The following is a 19,969-nucleotide window of genomic DNA, read 5'->3' as shown; positions in this document are numbered from 1 at the left end:
GTCTGTATTTACAGGGGGTCCTGGGGAGTGTGTCAGTATTTACAGGGGTCCCGGGGAGTGTGTCTGTATTTACAGGGGGTCCTGGGGAGTGTGTCAGTATTTACAGGGGTCCCGGGGAATAAGTGAGTGTGTCAGTATTTACAGGGGGTTCCCAGGGAGTGTGTCAGTATTTACAGGGGTTCCCGGGTAGTGTGTCTGTATTTACAAGGGGTTTCCAGGGAGTGTGTCAGTATTTCCAGGGGTCCCGGGGAGTGTGTCTGTATTTACAGGGGGTCCTGGGGAGTGTGTCAGTATTTACAAGGGATCTCAGTGAGTGTGTCAGTATTTACAGGGGGTTCCCAGGGAGTGTGTCAGTATTTACAAGGGATCTCAGTGAGTGTGTCAGTATTTACAGGGGGTTCCCAGGGAGTGTGTCAGTATTTACAGGGGGTCCTGGGGAGTGTGTCTGTATTTACAGGGGGTCCTGGGGAGTGTGTCAGTATTTACAAGGGATCTCAGTGAGTGTGTCAGTATTTACAGGGGGTTCCCAGGGAGTGTGTCAGTATTTACAGGGGGTCCTGGGGAGTGTGTCAGTATTTACAAGGGATCTCAGTGAGTGTGTCAGTATTTACAGGGGGTTCCCAGGGAGTGTGTCAGTATTTACAGGGGGTCCTGGGGAGTGTGTCAGTATTTCCAGGGGGTCCCGGGGAGTGTGTCTGTATTTACAGGGGGTCCTGGGGAGTGTGTCAGTATTTACAGGGGTCTCGGGGAGTGTGTCTGTATTTACAGGGGGTCTTGGGGAGTGTGTCGGTATTTACAGGGGGTCCCAGTGAATGTGTCAGTGTTTACGGGAGATGCTGGGGAGTTGTCAGTATTCACAGGGGATCCCAGGGAAAATGTCAGTATTTACAAGGGGTTCCGGGGTGTGTTTCAGTGTTTACCGGGAGTCTCAGGGAATATGTCAGTATTTACAGTATTGAAAGGAGAATGTCAGTACTTACAGAGGTGTCTAGGGAGTGGCAGTATTTACAGGGCAGTGCTGGTAACTACCTGTGGTCACCGAGTATGTGACATTATCATGCAGGTTACTGGAGATGGCCTCAGTATTTACTGGAGATCCCCTCATTGCCTCAGTATTTGAAGGGGATTCCTAGCCGTGTGTCTACTTAATGGGGAATTTACAAGTGCCTGTCATCCATTTCTTCACCACAAACATCCTGTCAGTGTGAGGAGCAGAGGAGCATGTCACAACGGCCCTGCGGCTGTTGCAGAGTATCTCAATCTGCAACACATTGAGTCAAACCGCACAGGGTCCATACTGACTGACACCCTCATCTCAGCTAGTCCCACTTGTCTGTGTTTGACCCACGTTCCTCTAAAACTGACCTAGCTGAGCAAGTACCTTCTGCAGTCCAGAATCAGTTGTTTGGCCTCATCGATGTTAAGTGCAAAGTTGAGCCACGACACCACTCAACCAGCTCAGTCCTTCATGTCTCACGATATCCTTGTGTATCTTCTCTGCACTCTTTCAGCAGGGTGGCCCCAACTGAACACGTATGCCAAATATGGCCTCACCAACATCTTTTTGCTGTTGTTCAGTCGGTAGGTCGAGTCCGACTCTTCATGACCTCATGGACTCCTGCACACCAAGTCTTCTTGTTGGAAACTGCCTCTCGAAGATCCCCAAGGCTCATATACATTGTCTGAGTAATATTATCTATCCATCATAGCCTCTGTCATCCTCTGCTTCTTTTACCTTCTGTTTTACCTAACATGAGAGTCTTCTCCAAGGAAACCTGACTTCTCATGATGTGGCCAAAATATCTGAGCTTTTGTCTCATAATCAAGCCTCCTAATGAGCAGTCTGGCTGCACTTCTTCAAGTACTGACTTGCTGGATCTTCTTGCTGTCCAATGAACTCTTAACACTTTCTTCCAGCAACCAAGTTCAAAGGCATTGATTCTTTTGTGTTCAACTTTACTAATAATCCAGCTCTCACAGCCATACATCCCAACTGGAAATACCATAGACTTGACGATATGGATCTTCGTAGACAATGTTACATCTCTCCTCTTCAGTATTTTATCTACATTTGCCATTGCTGCCCTCCCCATAAGTAAGTGCCATTTAATTTTGTGGCTGCAGTTGCCAATTATAGCAAGGTAGGGAAAGGAAGAGGAAGGCAGTAGTGATAGGGGACTTTATAGTCAGAGGGTCAGACAGGCAATTCTGTGAATGCAGGAAAGAAACTTGGATGGCCTCCCAGGTGCCAGGGTCCGGGATGTTTCAGATCGCGTCCAGGATAGCTGCAGTGGGAGGGGGAACAGCCAGAGGTCGTGGTACATATTGGTACCAACAACATAGGTAGAAAAAGGGAAGAGGTCCTGAAAACACAACACAGGGAGCTTAGAAAGAAGTTGAGAAGCAGGACTGCAAAGGTAGTAATCTCCTGATTACTGCTTGTGCCACACAACAGTGAGAATAGGAATTAGATGAGATGGAGAATAAATGCGTGGTTTAGGGATTGGAACAGGGGGCGGGGATTCAGATTTCTGGATCATTGGGACCTCTTTTGGGGCAGGTGTGACCTGTACAAAAAGGATGGGTTGCACTTGAATCCCAGGGGGACCAATATCCTGGTGGGGAGGTTTGCTAAGGCTACTGGGGAGAGTTTAAACTAGAATTGTCGGAGGGGTGGGTGGGAACTGAACTGAAGAGACTGGGGAAGAGGCGGCTGGCTCACAAATAGAGAAAGCTAGGAGATAGTGCAAGAGGGAGGATAGGCAGGTGATAGAGAAGGGATGTGCTCAGATGGATGGTTTGAAATGTGTCTATTTTAACGCAGGGAGTGTTGTGAACAAAGCGGATGAGTTTAGAGCATGGATCAGTACTTGGAGATATGATGTGGTGGCCATTACAGAGACTTGGATGGCTCAGGGGCAGGATTGGTTACTTCAAGTGCCAGGTTTTAGATGTTTCAGAAAGGACAGGGAGGGAGGTAAAAGAGGTGGGGACATGGCACTGTTGATCGGAGATAGTGTCATAGCTGCAGAAAAGGTGGACACCATGGAGGGAGTCTCTGTGAGTGGAGATTAGGAACAGGAAGGGGTCAATAAATTTACTGGGTGTTTTTTTATAGGCAGCCCAATAGTAACAGGCATATCAAGGAGCAGATAGGGAAACAGATCCTGGAAAGGTGTAATAATAACAGAGTTGTTGTGATGGGAGATTTTAATTTCCTAAATATCGATTGGCATCTTCCTAGAGCAAGGGGTTTAGATGGGGTGGAGTTTGTTAGGTGTGATCAGGAAGGTTTCTTGTCACAATATGTAGATAAGCCTACAAGAGGAGAGGCTATACTTGATTTGGTACTGGGAAATGAACCTGGTCAGGTGTCAGATCTCTCAGTGGGACAGCATTTTGGAGATAATGATCATAATTCTATCTCCTTTACAATAGCATTGGAGAGAGATAGGAACAGACAAGTTAGAAAAGCATTTAATTGGAGTAAGGGGAATTATGAGGCTATCAGGAAATTGGAACCTTAAATTGGAAACAGATGTTCTCAGGGAAAAGTACGGAAGAAATGTGGCAAATGTTCAGGGAATATTTGTGTGGAGTTCTGTATAGGTACGTTCCAATGAGACAGAGAAGTTATGGTAGAGTACAGGAACCGTGGTGTACAAAGGCTGTAATAAATCTAGTCAAGAAGAGAAGAAAAGTTTACAAAAGGTTCAGAGAGCTAGGTAATGTTAGAGATCTAGAAGATTATAAGGCTAACAGGAAGGAGTTTAAATAGGAAATTAGGAGAGCCAGAAGGGAAATAGCAGAGGTACTTAATGAATACTTTGCTTCAGTATTCACTATGGAAAAGGATTTTGGTGATAGTAGTGATGACTTGCAGCAGACTGAAAAGATTGAGCATGTAGATATTAAGAAAGAGGATGTGCTGGAGCTTTTGGAAAGCATCAAGTTGGATAAGTCGCCGGGACCGGATGAGATGTACCCCAGGCTACTGTGGGAGGTGACAGAGGAGATTGCTGAGCCTCTGGCGATGATCTTTGCATCATCAGTGGGGATGGGAGAGGTTCCGAAGGATTGGAGGGTTGCGAATGTTGTTCCTTTATTCAAGAAAGGGAGTAGAGATAGTCCAGGAAATTATAGACCAGTGTGTCTTGCCTCAGTGGTTGGTAAGTTGATGGAGAAGATCCTGAGAGGCAGGATTTATTTTTTTTTATTAGTTTTTTCTATACATTTTACAAATTAAAAAACCCCAAATTACAATAAGGAACATTGATACAGTGCAAAATTAAGCATACAATGACAATATGCTACAAAGGAAGAGAATTTAACAAAAAAGCACCTAAATTAAAGACAAGTAAACTTAGTACCCTCCCCAAGCCCCACAACACAAAAAAAAACACTCCAGACCAACCACAACACAATATAGAGAATATAAATCAGGACAATCAAACTTCCAGACTGTGAATACACTTAGCAACAGAGGATAATAATGCCTACTACCAGAAAAAAAAAGGGAGCTGAAAGCAAGGGACCGAAAAGAAGAGAAAAAAAACGAAAAAAAAACCCTAGTCAAGAGGAAGGTTATGAAAGTACTCGATAAAAGGTCCCCAGACCTTATGGAACTTTAGATCCGAATTAAGAACTGAGTAATGAATTTTTTCGAGGTCCAAGCAGGCCATAATGTCGTTAAGCCATTGAGCATGGGTGGGCGGGGCAACATCTCTCCATCTAAGGAGGATCAAGCGTCTAGCCAGGAGAGAGGCAAAGGATAATATTCGGCATTTGGTCGGACTCAGACGTAAATCTGTCTCGCCCCAGAAACCGAACAAAGCAATTAAGGGGTTTGGTTCTAGGTGCTGATTCAGAATATACGATAACGTAGTGAAGACATCTTTCCAAAATTTCTCCAAGCTAGGACAGAACCAGTACATATGAATGAGAGAGGCCACGCCCCTCTTGCATTTATCACAGAGTGGACTAATGTTAGGGTAGAATCGAGATAGTTTAGATTTAGACATATGGGCTCTATGAACGATCTTAAACTGTAAAAGGGAATGGCGCGCACAAAGAGAGGTTGAGTTAACAGATTTGAGAATCAAGTCCCAGCTCTCATCAGATAAGGAGGTATTTAAATCCTGCTCCCAGGCCATTTTAATTTTGTCCACAGGGGCCCGTCGTAAGGCTGCTAATTTATCTCGGATAATTGATCTTAAACCTTTACCTAGTGGATTAATGGAAAGAAATAAGTCCATAGCATTTTTCGCAGGCATTTCAGGAAAGTTAGGAATTAAAGGAGCAATAAAGTGTCTAATTTGGAGATATCTAAAAAAATGAGCATTGGGCAGATTGAACTTTACAGAGAGCTGCTGAAAGGAAGCGAAGCGATTATCAATGAAAAGATCTTCAAAATGTCTAATGCCCTTCCTATACCAAACATGGAATGCTGAATCGTACGTAGTAGGTAAAAAAAGGTGATTATGTACGGAGAGGCAGGATTTATGAACATTTGGAGAGGTATAATATGATTAGGAGTAGTCAGCATGGCTTTGTCAATGGCAGGTCGTGCCTTACGAGCCTGATTGAATTTTTTGAGGATGTGACTCAGCACATTGATGAAGGTAGAGACATAGATGTAATGTATATGGATTTCAGCAAGGCATTTGATAAGGTACCCCATGCAAGGCTTATTGGGAAAGTAAGGAGGCATGGGATCCAAGGGGACATTGCTTTGTGGATCCAGAACTGGCTTGCCCAGAGAAGGCAAAGAGTGGTTGTAGATGGGCCATATTCTGCATGGAGGTCAATCACCAGTGGAGCAGTGCCAGTTTAACCTAGAAGCAAAAGTAGCATATGCTACGGGCCCCACATTTTCGAGGGCCCTGCACTAAATGCTTGTAAGCTGCAGTCTGGTGAAATCAGCATCACTCCGTATTCTCACGATGATCTGGCAACACTGTTGTTTTCATGTTGGGGAGCTGCACGCTGTGTGCAGGCGTGTGTTGGCTCCTTGCTGTGTTGTGGTGACCGTTGTGCTATCTGCCACGCTCCCAAGCCTCTGCAGCGTGCACTGTTACGCCGCTGGAGGGTGCGCCGCCGCGGTGAGCCTGCGACAAGGGATGTGCGACTCAACAGTTTTATGTGATTCAGTTCATGATTCCCCTTTTTTTTCCTGATTTTATGTAGTTCGAACCAGCCCAGGAGCATAGAAGATAGGATTAGACTGTGAGTTTCAACCTGTATTTCCCAATTGAAATGACTTTGAATAAGCAACTAAACAAATAATTTTGAGAACACTATTCCTAGTTGGTTGGTGAGTGCATGTGATCCACACACGCTCGTAGCCACAACAGTCACATAAATTTATTATTGTTCACTAGTCTTTGTTGATACCGCTACTTAGCTTTTTGTAACATAAACTATTTGCTTTTAAGTGCATATTTCATTAATTTTTTTCCATTGCAGATAGCAATGAGCAATAGAGCCAGAGATATTGGACATCATTATGCTTCTGGAAGTGCAAAACGTAAAGCGAAGGAAGAAAAAAAAAGAGACCAACTTGTGATATTAAAAACACATACGTTTTCAGACTATTTTGATGTTCATGGAGATGGTGATGGTGCTATAATGGCTGAAGCTGGAAATATAAGAACAACTAGTACTAGTGGGGCAGAAGGCATGATACAGCAACAACCAGCATCTATTGAACGCGAAAGAACAAGTGGTGGTTGTCTCTCAGGGTCCGAGAAAGACTAAACATTGTGCAGTCAGCTGTGGATATGCATATGGCTTTGGAGGCCGAAGGCTGAAGCACACATGCGGTTGCAGGTTGGACATGGAATGGCGATTGTTGGAACAGGTGCATACACAGATTTGTGGTGTCGGTCTCGTGCTGCTGCAAGGCGCTGATTTTGGTCATCCTCAAAGTCAGATGCAGCTTTTCTGGTCAGGGCGCACCATGCAGCCCTGTCCGCTGCAGACCCCTCAAGTTGTCGAGGCTGGAGGTCTGACCATTTGATGTACGATTTCAAATTGTCTTTGAATCTTTTTTTGGGGCAGCCCTGATTGCAACTGCCATGCTCAAGCTCACCGTAGAGCAGCTGCCTGGGGATTCTTGTTTCACCCATGTGGATTACATGGCCAGTCCAGCGTAGCTGGGCCTGGAGGATCCTTGCCTCAGTGCTTGTGCTGTTGGCTCTGTTAAGGACTTCCTGGTTGGTGATTCGGTCCTGCCATCGAATCCTCATGATCGACCGCAGAGAGTGCATGTGAAACTGCTCCAGCTGTTTGTTGTGCCTGTGGTAGGGTCCAGGTTTCGCAGCCGTACAGGAGAGAGGTGAGGACCACAGCCTTGTACACCTTGAGCTTGGTTGAAAGCTGAATGTCCTTGTGCTCCAGAACTTTGACACAGAGTTTCCCGAGTGCCTGGCTGACTTTCTGGATCCTTGCTATGACCTCTTTGTCAAGGGATCCATCACTGGAGATGGTCCTTCCTAGATACTTGAAGCTCTCCACATTCTTCAGGACAGTGCCATCGATGGTGATGCATGGCTGAGGAGGGTAACTGCTTGGTGCAGGTTGTAGGAGAACTTCTGTCTTACTAAGGCTGATTGTCAGGCTGAACAGCTTTGAGGCAGCGGAGAACTTGTCGACAACCGCCTGCAGGTGGTTCTTCTGGTGGGCCATGAGGGCACAGTCATCAGCAAACAGGGCTTCAGTGATAAGCCTCCTCAACGTTTTGGTCTTTGCAGCAAGGCATCTCAGGTCAAATATCGATCCATCTAGGTGATATCTTATGTAAATACCCAGGTCTAGGTTCTTAACAGCACACTTCAGCATCTGGGTGAAGAAGAGGTTGAAGAGCACTGGTGCTAGAACGCACCCTTGCTTCACGCCATTTGGGATGTTGAAAGTCGCAGATGGGGAACCATCTGAGAACACTTCTCCTGTCATGCCACCGTGAAGCAGGCGGGTGAGTGTAGTGAATTTCTACGGGCAGCCAAGCTTTCCAAGGATGATCCACAGCGTGTTTCTGTTGACCGTGTCAAGCGCCTTCATCAGATCAATGAAGACAGAGTATAATGTCATGTTCTGTTCCAGGCACTTCTCCTGTATCTGTCTCACTGCGAAGATCATGTCAACAGTGCTGCGTTCGGGAAGAAAACTGCATCGTGACTCGGGAAGGTTCTCTTCTGACACTGTTGGAATCAATCTATCGAGGATGATGCAGGCAAGGATTTTTCCAGCAATGGAAAGTAGTAAGATGCCTCTGAAGTTCCTGTAGTCGATCCTTGAACCTTTATTTTTGTAGAGGGCAATCATCGTTGCATCTCTGAGGTCAGGGGGCATCTCTTCTTCTTCCCAAATGGTAGTCAGGGTTCTGTGGAAAGCCTCAAGTGATTCCTTGCTGATTGCCTTGTACAGTTCAGCAGGTATTCCATCCTTGCCGGGTGCCTTGCCACCGCTCATCTGCGTGATAGCCTTCTTGACTTCATCTATCGAGGGAGGATCATCTAGTTCCTCGTGAATAGGCTGTTGGGGGATTTGGTCCAGAGCAGACTGGTCAACCAATGAAGGGCGGTTCAGAAGCTGGCTGAAATAGTCATGGTTCCGGTTGGCCGTTCCCCATTAACAATTCTTTCTCCCTGATCATGCCCCAATTTCAGTCAATTGCTGCTAGTTACCCAATAATCGTACACCTGGCTTTCATCAGAAACTGGGAAACAAATACGAGGACGACTCTATCACAGGTTGCCAGTTCGTTGGTCAATTCTCGTGTGATACTTCATTCCCTGTTCCGATTAGAACCATTAGTTCTAAGTTCCGCTCTAGTTTCTAGAGAGTCCCTGTGAATCCCGTCTCCTTGTCAAGATCCCTCTGGTTTCCTGCTCTACGTTCGGGTCTATGTCAGCCTCCCCAACTGAGCTGACATGCACTTGGGTTTTCCTCCATCGCCCGCGTGTAACAGAAGTGCTCTTTCTATCTGTGTTGGATGCTCTCTTTGTCCTTTAACAGTGTGGTTCCATCAGCTGACAATTGTGGAGATGAACCAGATCTTGAGGGGCTGAAGATCATCTTGATGGAGTTGAGGAGCAGCTTTGAGGTTGTTGATGTCAGCGAAGCATTGCACCTCTTCAGTTTTCCTATCCCACCACAGGTCGTGCATCTTGCGAATTTCCCGTTGGGCATGGACCTGAAGGGACTTGAACCGCTCTTTTTTGGGAATGGAGCTTGGATCATTTTGTCAGTCCATGAATGCTTTGTTCTTCCTGGTCAGGAAATCTTTGATGGCACTGTCATTCTTGTCGAACCAATCTTGGTGGTTCTGGTCCTTGGGGCCAAGGACTGATTTTGCTGTCTCCGTCACCATCTCTCTAGACTGATTCCACTTCTGGGTTGGCCCACAATTTAGTGGTCCGTTGCCAGACTGTTTCTCATCAAGGGTGGTCTGGAACTTGCGAAGATACAGCGGCTCTTGGAGTCTGGTGGTGTTAAAAGCTGTTCTGTTGAACTTAGGGCGCTTGGGATAGTGGGGAGCAATACGTAGCTTTAATGTGGTGCAGACAAGCCTGTGGTCAGTCCAGCACTCCGCTCCTTGCATGGCTCTGGTGATGAGGACATCCTGGATGTCTCAGTGATGTACTATAACGTAGTCAATCATGTGCCAATGTTTGGATCTTGGGTGCATCCATGTTGTCTTGTATTTATTCGCCAGCCTGAACACTGTTTCAGACATTGAGCAAAAAGCCAAAAATCTGACTGTGTGAAGATTATCAACAACAAACTCGAAGATAACACAAGCAAAATCATGCGTATGATGATTTCAGTGATTCCAGCACTCTAGATCCACTTGTTGAATCTCAAACACCTTCTCCGAAGTTTAAAAGCCGAACATTTCTTGCCATTATTGACAGCTTGCTTTCTGCCCTGTAAAAAAGACAGAAAGCTTATCTAAAGGTGAATGGTGTTATCAGTTACTGTTGTTTACATCTGAAGAGATTGTAAAGAGGTCATCAAATCTTATTAAATCATAACTGGAAGATCTGGAAGAAAGTCTTGCTGAAGAATTTGTGGAGCTTACTGAACTGTTGAAAACCGATCTTGCTTCCCATATTGGTGCCAAACAAGACCTTATAGAGTTTCAGTTGTATCATTTGATAACTTACAATTCTTTGGAGTTAGGTTTTCCAAATGTAGAAAATGCCTTGCGCATCTATTTGTCACTCATGGTTACCAAATGCAGTGGAGAATGTTCATTTTCAAACTGAAAAGGATTAAAAATGAACTAAGGAGCACCATGGGTCAAAACAGATTGAACAATCTCACTCCAATGAGCATTGAACATAAACTTCTGCGTGAAATAGACATTTCCAGCATCATCAACAAATTTGCTCATGCTAAATCTAGAAAATATAACTTTTAAATTGTAGTTTTGTTACTTTTGACATTTGAAATTAATACCTACATGTAAGTACCTGTAATACTATTACTCAAGTGTCAGACGTTTGTCGTATTATCTGGCAGTATAGCAAATGAAAAAATGGAATTACTTTACTATGCAAGTAAATAATTTATGTTTTAATACTTACATGCATTTTTAAAATTTAGGGCCCCTTTATAACATATGCTACAGGCTCCGCACTAGCTTAATCCGGCCCTGCAGTGGAGTGCCTCAGGGATCTGTTCTGGGACCCTTACTCTTCATGATTTTTATAAATGACCTGGATGAGGAAGTGGAGGGATGGGTTAGTAAGTTTGCTGATGACACAAAGGTTGGGGGTGTTGTGGATAGTGCGGAGGGCTGTCAGAGGTTACAGCGGGACATTGATAGGATGCAAACTGGGCTGAGAAGTGGCAGATGGAGTTCAATCCAAATAAGAGTGGAGTGGTTCATTTTGGTAGGTCAAATATAATGGCAGAATATAGTATTAATGGTAAGACTCTTGGCAGTGTGGAGGATCAGAGGGATCTTGGGGTCCGAGTCCATAGGACGCTCAAAGCAGCTGCGCAGGTTGACTCTATGGTTAAGAAGGCGTATGGTGTATTGGATTTCATCAATCATGGAAGTCAATTTAGGAGCCGAGAGGTAATGTTGCAGCTATATAGGACCCTGGTCAGATCCCACTTGGAGTACTGTGCTTAGTTCTGGTTGCCTCACTACAGGAAGGATGTAGAAGCCATAGAAAGGGTGCAGAGATTTACAAGGATGTTGCCTAGATTGGGGAGCATGCCTTATGAGAATAGGTTGAGTGAACTCGGCCTTTTCTCCTTGGAGAGACGGAAGATGAGAATTGACCTGGTAGAGGTGTATAAGATGATGAGAGGCATTGATCCTATGGATAGTCAGAGGCTTTTTCCCAGGGCTGAAATTGTTGCCACAAGAGGACACAGGTTTAATGTGCTGGGAAGTAGATACAGAGGAGATGTCAGGGGTAAATTGGTAAGTTTTTTACTCAGAGGGTGGTGAGTGCGTGAAATGGGCTTCCGGCAATGGTGGTGGAGGCAAATACGATAGGGTCTTTTAAGAGACTTTTGAATAGGTATATGGAGCTTAGAAAAATAGAGGGCTATGGGTAAGCCTAGTAATTTCTAAGGTAGGGACATATTCGGCACAACTTTGTAGGCCTAAGGGCCTGTATTATGCTGTAGGGTTTCTATGTTAAATCTTTGAACCAAGAAAGACAAAATCCGTCACTGTTTCCGCTTCCTTTCCATTTATTACCACAGAGTTAATAGTGTTGGTTGACATAATCTTGGTTTTCTTAATATTGAGCAACAAGCCAGCTTTTGAACTTTCTTCTTTCACTTTGAAACATCCTCAGATCCTCCTCACTTTCAGTCACCAGAGTAGTACCATCTGCGTATCTGAGGTTGTTAATATTTCATCCGGCAATTTTGATTCCAACATTTGAGTCCTCTAGACTAGCATTCCTCATGATGTGTTCAGCATATAGATTAAATAACTAGGATGATGGCATTCAACCTTGTACTGTTTTCCCAATCTTGAACCTTTTACAACTGCATTATAGCATCCCAACCTCTATACGCCATCTCCTGACTGTTGAAACATTGTGTCCCAAAGTCTTCAAGATAAAAATCATGAGCTTATCTTTATTTGCCGCACGAACATCAAAACGTAGTGAAATGCATTGTTTGTGTCAAATCAAATCAGATTAGATTGTGCTGGGCATCCTGCGAGTGTCACCAACATAGCATGCCTACAATTCACTAACCCTAACAGTGTGTCTTTGGAATGTGGGAAGAAACCGGAGCACCTGGACGAAACCTGTGCAGTCATGAAGAGAACATACAACTGACAGTAGTGGGATTCAAACCTCAGTCTTACAGTTGATCTGTAAAGCGATGCGCTAACCGCAATGCTACCATGTTGCCCCACTATAGTCACAGAAAAGTACAGGACAGGTAGACTCTTCAGCCATCTTATCCATGCCGAAACATTTAAACTACCTAGTCCCATCGATTTGCACCCAGACCGTAGCCCTCTGTACCTCTACCATCCATGTACCTATCCAAACTTCTCTTAAACATCAAAATCGAACTTGCATGCACTACTTGTGGTGGCAGCTCGTTCCACACCCTCACAACCCTCTGATTGAAGAGGTTTCCCCTCGTGTTCCTCTTAAACTTTTCACCTTTCACTCTTAAACCATGACTTCTTAGTTGTAGTCTTACCCAACTGCAGTGGAAAATGCCTGCTTGCATTTATCCTATCTTTACCCCTCATAATTTTGTATACCTATATCAAATCTCAACCTAATCTTTTACGTTCCAAGGAATAAAGTTCTAACCTATTCAATCTTTCCACATAACTCAGTTCTCCAGTACCAACATTCTTGTAAATTTTCTCTGCAATCTTTCAACCTTGTTTATATCTTTCCTGTAGTTAGTCAAGTCAGGCCTCTTTTTATTGTCATTTCGACCATAAACTGCTGGTACAGTACACAGTAAAAACGAAACAATGTTCCTCCAGGACCATGGTGCTACATGAAACAACACAAACTACACTGGACTATGTGAGATAACTCAAGGCTACACTAGACTACATAAAACAACACAAAAACTATACTAGACTACAGACCTACACAGGACTACATAAAATGCACAAAACAGTGCAGGGCAGTACAATAATTAATAAATAAAATAATTAATAAACAAGACAATAGGCACTAGGCAACCAAAAGTACACTCAATTCACCAAATTAGGCCTCACTAATGTCTTACACAACTTCAGTCTAACATCCTATCTCCAGTACCCAGTGCTTTGATTTATGAAGGCCAATACGTCAAAAGCTTTCTTTATGACCCTATCTACCTGTGCTGTCACTTTCAATGAATTCCATGTTCCCAGATCCCTTTGTTCTACCGCAGTCCTCAGTGCCCTACCATTGTGTAAGACCTACCCTGTTTAGTCCTACCAAAGTGCATTATCTCACACTTGAGTCCATTAAACACCACTCTCTATTTGCAGTGACACTTTCAGATCAGAACTGTTTATTAAATTGTCCCTGCAAAAAAATTCTTGCCTAAGAATTTGTTTCTGCAAATATCTTTCTCTTCCCATTCACAATCCCAAAGGGCTTCTAGTCAGTTAATTCTATTGTTGTACTGAATGTAGGAAATACAACTTAAATTGAGGACCTGAGCTAGAAGGAAAGGTTAAACAGGTTAGGACTTTATTCTCTGGAGCTCAGGAGAATGAGGGGGAACCTTACAAAAATTTAACAGGGGTTATAGATACGGTGAATAAATGCCACTCGCACAAAATGCTGGAGGAACTCAGCAGGCCAAGCAGCAGCTATGGAAAAAAGTAAAGTCAATGTTTTGGGCCAAAATCCTTCAGCAGGACTACCTGGCCCGATGAGTTCCCCCAGCATTTTGTGTGCGTTGCTCAGATTTTCTTGTTTATGGTGAATACATTCAGACTTTTCACCTTCAGGTTTGAGAACAAGCCGTCACAGGTTTAGGGTGAAAGGTGAAATATTTAAGGGGGAAACAGAGGGGAAACTTCTTCACTCAGAGACAGGTGGGAAAATCAGAATTTCACCAAGGAGTTGCCCCTGAGGCAGTCGCCACAGTAGCCCACCTCAGCACCCTTCCTCCTGCAGCGAGGTGCCACTTTAGCATCCCTCCCTGCTGTGGCAGCCACTCCCCTCAGGTGGAACCCACAGCGCGCCTCAGCTTTCTTCCTCCCTCCCTCCGAGGAAGACACCTCAGCTGCCTCCTTCCCTTTCGCCCTCCTGAGGCAAAATGTCACATGGCGCATCTCAGCTCCCCGTGTCCTGAGGCAGACGCCATACGGTATGCCTCAGCATCCTTCTTTCTGAGGGACACCACACGGTGTCAGGTCCCTCCCTCCGTCCTGAGATGAACATCATATCGCATACCTCGGCACCCTCCTGCCTGATATGGACATCACACGGCGCGCCTCAGCACCCTTCCCCCGAGGGAGATGCCACATGGCGCCTCAGCGCTCTCCTGCCTTCCTCCAATCACGTTCTCAGACTCAGCCCGTTGCCCCTGCCCACGCCCCGCCCGGCGCGCACGCACACTCCCACGCTCACGACGACCCTCCTTCCGAGCGTGCGCGTGCCCGCCCCGAGTCACCTTGGTGAACGTGGAAATGGCGGCGGAGAAGCGGCGAACTTCCCCGAAGGCTATAAAATTCCTCTTCGGGGGGCTGGCGGGGTAACGTAACCCAGCGTTAAGAGGCGGCTTTAAGCCGCAGACGTGTAGAATAAAAGTTGTCATGGGGTGGGGGTGGGAGACTTGCCGGGTTTCATTGACTCTCACTCCATGCCTCCCCATCCCCGGGACCTCTCCTCGCTCCTTCACCAGGCCGGCGCTGCAGCCCCGCTCCCTTACCTCTCTAATGGAGAATTTAATTCTCATCACCGTCTTTTACTTTCAACAGTTGTTCTAAATTAACCGGTCCCTGCAGTGCTGTTAGTCCAGAGTTCAGCAGAATTATCTCCGAGATTATATTTAAATTTGCAATTATTTAACTTGCATTATGTCTCTTATATGGAAAGATTAAGTTGCTACTAAAATCTAGGGCACCGTGTTAAGATTTTATCTTGCAAGATGGTTCTGTATCTGAAAGGTTATTTATTGGCTTTTCTGTTGAGGCATGCAGTTCATTAAGAATTATGCTTGTAATTAGAGAAAAATATTTTTGTCGCTACATTATGAATTCAGTACGAATCAACATTCAAATAATTTGCTTTTTTGTCTATATGAAAAAAGTCATAACTTTACAATTAGAAATCTTTAGTGTATTAAGAATTTAATATGCATTAATTTTTATACTGGAAAGGTTTATTAATTTGTTATTAGAAATGGATACAGTGCACTGAGTTTAACCTGCAGTATTTTTATGGATAGAAATATATTTGCATTAACAAATTATTATACAAGTGTCTTACATAATATATCCTCGTGTTTTGATTTTGTTGAGAACAATAAGAATTTAATTTTTGCTGTAAAATTTGCACTCATTTAAGCACATTGTTATAATTTCTGTAATTATTAATATTCTGCATACTAGTGTATTCAAACTATTCCAAATTGAGGTGGAATTACTGCACATTTTGCCTCTCCTAGTTTCACAGTGCTTTCCTATTCATGTGAACAAGTCACTTGGAGAAAGCTACATGATTCTCTGTCATTAACTGACATTTATAAGGCAACTGTTTATTGAAATCCTGCTCCAAGGACTTGGAACACATAGAAGGAGGAATGCGCACATCTAGACCTTGACTGACATTTAGTCAGACGTGACTGAGGTAGTCTTATTCGGTCAAAAATGCAGTCTTCTGGTGGAACATTTAACTTGTCTAAACAACAAAAAATGGTGTAAGTATTCAGCAGGTCAAGTAGCAACTTTGGAGTGAAAGAGTTAATGTTTCAGGCCTGGGACCCTTTGAGATTTTTCTGGTACATTTTGTTATTATTTTAGATTTCCAGGTGGATGTAGAAGAATCTTGACAATTAGAGAGAAAAAAGATTATTTATTTGTGTTGAGATGCATTCCAGCGTGCTCGGGGCGGGCATGCACACACACGGAAGGAGGGACGTTACCCAGTTACACCCATGTGACCAATTCACCTACTAACCTGTCTGTACAACCTACTAACCTGTATGGACTGTGGGAGGAAACCCATACTGCCTTGGGCAGAAGGACAAACTCCTTACAGGCAGCAGAGGAAATGAATACTAGTTACTGATGATGTAATACTGTTAAACTAACCCGCAGATCCTTCCTGGCACTAGTAAAACAAAATCAGATTTATATTCTGTCTGGGTAGCCTCCATCCTAATGGCATGAGCATTGATTTCTTGAACTTCTGGTAGTTCCCCCACCTTCACCATCCATTCCCCATTCCTGTTTCCCTCTCTCACCTTATCTGCTCACCTGCCCATTACCTCTCTTGGGTGCTCCTCCTCCTTCCCTTTCTTCTATGGTCTTCTGTCGTTTCTTAAACAGAGTCCTCTTCTCCAGTCCTTTATCTCTTTCTCTAATCAACTTCCCAGCTCTTCACTTCACCTCCCCCCCACCTTCTTACTCTGACTTCTCCCCTTCCTTTCTAGTCTCGACCCAAAATCTTCGACTGTTTACTCTTTTCTACAGATGCTGCCTGACCTGCTGAGCATTTTGCATGTGTTGCTTTATAATCTGATAGTTGTTTTGCGGCAGCAGCACAGTGCAAAGACATTAAGTTACCGTACATTACAAAAATATAGTTCAAAATAAAGAGAGAGCGCTGAGAAATCTGATGGCAGAGGGAAGAAGCCATTTTTGTATTGAGTATGGGTCTCCTGGAAAGAGATGCAGCTAAGTATTTGACACCTCAATTCATGATAGATTCAGTAATTCACTATTCCATTGAGTGAATCCGGGGCATTAAACAGCCCCCCTTCCCCTCTGTTTTACTCAATGCAAACCAATCCAGGATGATCCACTGGTGACTCTGTTTTGCTATATTCTCCATAAATGAATGTGTTACCTGTTGGGGGAAGCAGTGATATCCATCTGTAGCAGTCCAAATAAAAGACCTACCCAATCTAATCCAGCTTTGATTTATCCCTGCAAGTCACAATTTTTTGAGTTCATATTGCAATACAGTTTAAACGTAATGAGGGTTTCAGTCTCTGTTACTCATTCAGCCACGGAGTTACAGAATGCTTATTTTTCATTCTGTTCATTGCAGGACTGTATGCAACCTTTGACCTTGCCCTCAGATCTATCTAACCATCCCTCCTACATAGCCCTCCACTTTTCTGTCATCCATGTGCTGCCTATTTAAGAGTTTCCTAAATTTCTGGATGTAACTGAGTGTCAGCTAAGAATTCATCTATGCTAAATGCGGCTTTCATATCTTTCCACGGAGGGCTGCTGAGTATTTCCAGCATGTTTTGCTTTTAGAACTGTTTAATGTTCCACTTTCGAGGTCAGCTAACTTGCCGCTTTGACTGCTAGCACTTCCTCAATACCACACTGAGTGTGTACAGCCTCAGTGAATGTCTAGATGTGCCTTCAGTCACCACTGCCTGATCTCTGCTGTACACTGAGTTCTCTTCCTACTTGAACTTCTCCTTACTTTCCAAAGGCAAGATGAATCTTGTGAAACTCTAGCAATGAGTGGAGAGCTGGTTGGTATTCAATCCACTGGCAAATTGGATCTTCAGCTTTGCTTCAAATGTCAAGGTCAAATAGCTTTCTGTAGAAAGGTGTCTTAGGACAGCAATAATTTATTTCTCCAATCTCCTCCCTCTCTTTTTACTTTCCCCATTCTGGTTACTTTCTCATCCCCTTCTCATTTGTCCATCACCTTCCTCTGTTGCCCCTCCTCTTTCTCCCATGACCCTCTCCGATTAAATTTCTCCTTAAGTCCTTTACCTCTTCCACTTATCACCTCCCAGCTTCTTACTTCATGCCCCTCCCCCACCCACTCATTGGGTCTCACCTACCACCTGTCAGCTTGTCTTCCCCCTCCCCCCCCCCCCCGCTTATTCTGGCTTCTGCCCTCTTCCCAGTTCTGATGAAGGGTATCAGCCCGAAACATTGATTGATTATTCTTCTCGCTAGATGCTGCCTGACTTGCTGAGTTCCTGAAGCATTTTGTGTGTGTTGCTCAAGATTTCCAACATCTGCAGAATCTCTATTTATACTTATCTTTCTTTGCCTGCTTTCCAAGCTACAGACAAAATGAGGGTGATTCTCTCAAGGCACTTAAGGTCTTGTGGATAGAGACAGATAATCTGCTTGCTCTGTGGGTGGCACAGTGACAGCTCGTGGAGCCGTTGACTCACAGCCCCCAGAAAACTGGGTTTGATCCTGACTGGCATGTTGCCTATGTAGAGTTCGCCAGTTCTCCCTGTGACTGCATGGCTTTCAGCCAAGTGCTTTAGCTTGCTTCCACATCCCAAAGAATAGCTGGTTGGTAAGTAAATTGGTCACTGTTATTGCCCCTCGTGTGCAAGTGGATGGCAGAATCTGAAGAGAGTTGATGGGAGCTGCCCCTAGATCCAGAGAGCAGAATAGAGGCATAATGGTTAGTGGAATACTCTAAGGAGGCAGCAAGCAGGAGATTGGGGTTCAATTCAATTTAGCTGTTTATAAGAAGAGCGTACATCTACCCCGTGACCTCGAGGGTTTCCTTCTACGTTTCAAACTCTTATTGGGTTGGGGTTAGTGAGTTGTGGGCATGCTATGTTGTGGTGACACTTGTAGGCTGCCCAGCACAATCCTCACTGATTTGATTGGACAAAAACAATGCATTTGGATGTACATGTGACAGATTATTTATTGAATTTCAGTGCGGCACAAGCCCCTCTGGCACTTCAAGCTGCACCGCCCAGCAACCCCCAATATGACCTCAGCCTAATCACGGGACAATTTACAATGATCAGTTAACCTACCAACCAGTAGTTTGTGGACTTTGGGAGGAAACCCATATAGTCACGGGGAGGATGTAGGAACTCCTTATAGACAGCGGTGGGAAACCTAATCTTTAACTTTAGAATGTGGGGAGAATACTGTAAGACCGTAACCATGGGAGCAGAATCAGGTCATTCAGCTCATTGAGTCTGTTCTGTCGTTCATTCATTTTTCCCTCTTGACCCCATTCTCCTGCCTTTTCTCTGAAACCTTTGACACTCTTACTAATCAAGAACCTACCAACCTCCACTTTAAATATTCCCAATAACTTGGCCTCCACAGATTCACCACTCTCTGGCTAAAGACATTCCTCTCTATTCCCCTGCCAAGCTAGCTTAAGCCTTCCTCAACAGGTCTAGCAATAGTGTGTTTGGCAGAAGATAACATACCTAGACTTTTGGACTAGATCTTTGAAGGTCTCACACATGAACTGTGGCATTGACCATGGTTCAAAGTCTGAGTCAATGTTTGCTTCACAAAGAAACTAGTGACATAGCTTAAACCATGCCCCCTAGGAAAATGTGATTGCTGACTTCATCAGTTAGAGTCACCATTGAATTGTAGAATCACACAGTTCTGAAATGGGTTCTTCCAGTCCACCTTGCCCATGCTAACTGTGATACCTAGCTGCACAAATGACTTCCCGTTACACTGCTGGTGTATAGGGCAGCAATTAAGGTCCTCCATCTCTGTCCTTGGCTACACACAGATATAGAAGGATTCTTCATTGCTGTTTCCATAACAATTTTGTTTGGCCAGTCAGGGTTGTTAGACCTGAGCTGAACCCATCCCCCCACAAACCTGGGGAAGCAGTGGACTGCACTTAGTCTAGCCTCTACCCTTTGACATGTTTGGCATGGATGACCCTATCATGAGCTAAAGCATAAAGCACTGACCCCCGCCAACATAGCTCCCCAGGTCACTGAGGCACACAAGCCTCCAAACCCTACGACAAAGATGTACTCTTTGAAGATCTGCATAGATTGCTGGTGATCATTATGTGTACAATGT

At 44.4% G+C, this 19,969-nt stretch overlaps 1 protein-coding gene across 1 annotated transcript in view; it reads left to right on the top strand.

Moving 5' to 3' along the window:
* Positions 1-14,577: 14,577 nt before the first annotated feature.
* slc25a11 (solute carrier family 25 member 11) overlaps positions 14,578-19,969 on the top strand; it is a 40,844-nt gene continuing 35,452 nt past the window's right edge. Inside the window, exon 1 of the mRNA XM_073048848.1 lies at positions 14,578-14,706. Coding sequence (XP_072904949.1) covers positions 14,642-14,706 — 65 coding nt within the window. The 5' untranslated portion in view covers positions 14,578-14,641. The remainder of the gene's footprint in view (positions 14,707-19,969) is intronic.

This window comes from Hemitrygon akajei, chromosome 6 (genome assembly GCF_048418815.1).
Source record: "Hemitrygon akajei chromosome 6, sHemAka1.3, whole genome shotgun sequence".
Taxonomy (NCBI): Eukaryota; Metazoa; Chordata; class Chondrichthyes; order Myliobatiformes; family Dasyatidae; genus Hemitrygon; species Hemitrygon akajei.
The sequence above is the reverse complement of the archived record's forward strand: the minus strand, read 5'-3'. Positions and strand labels throughout refer to the sequence as shown.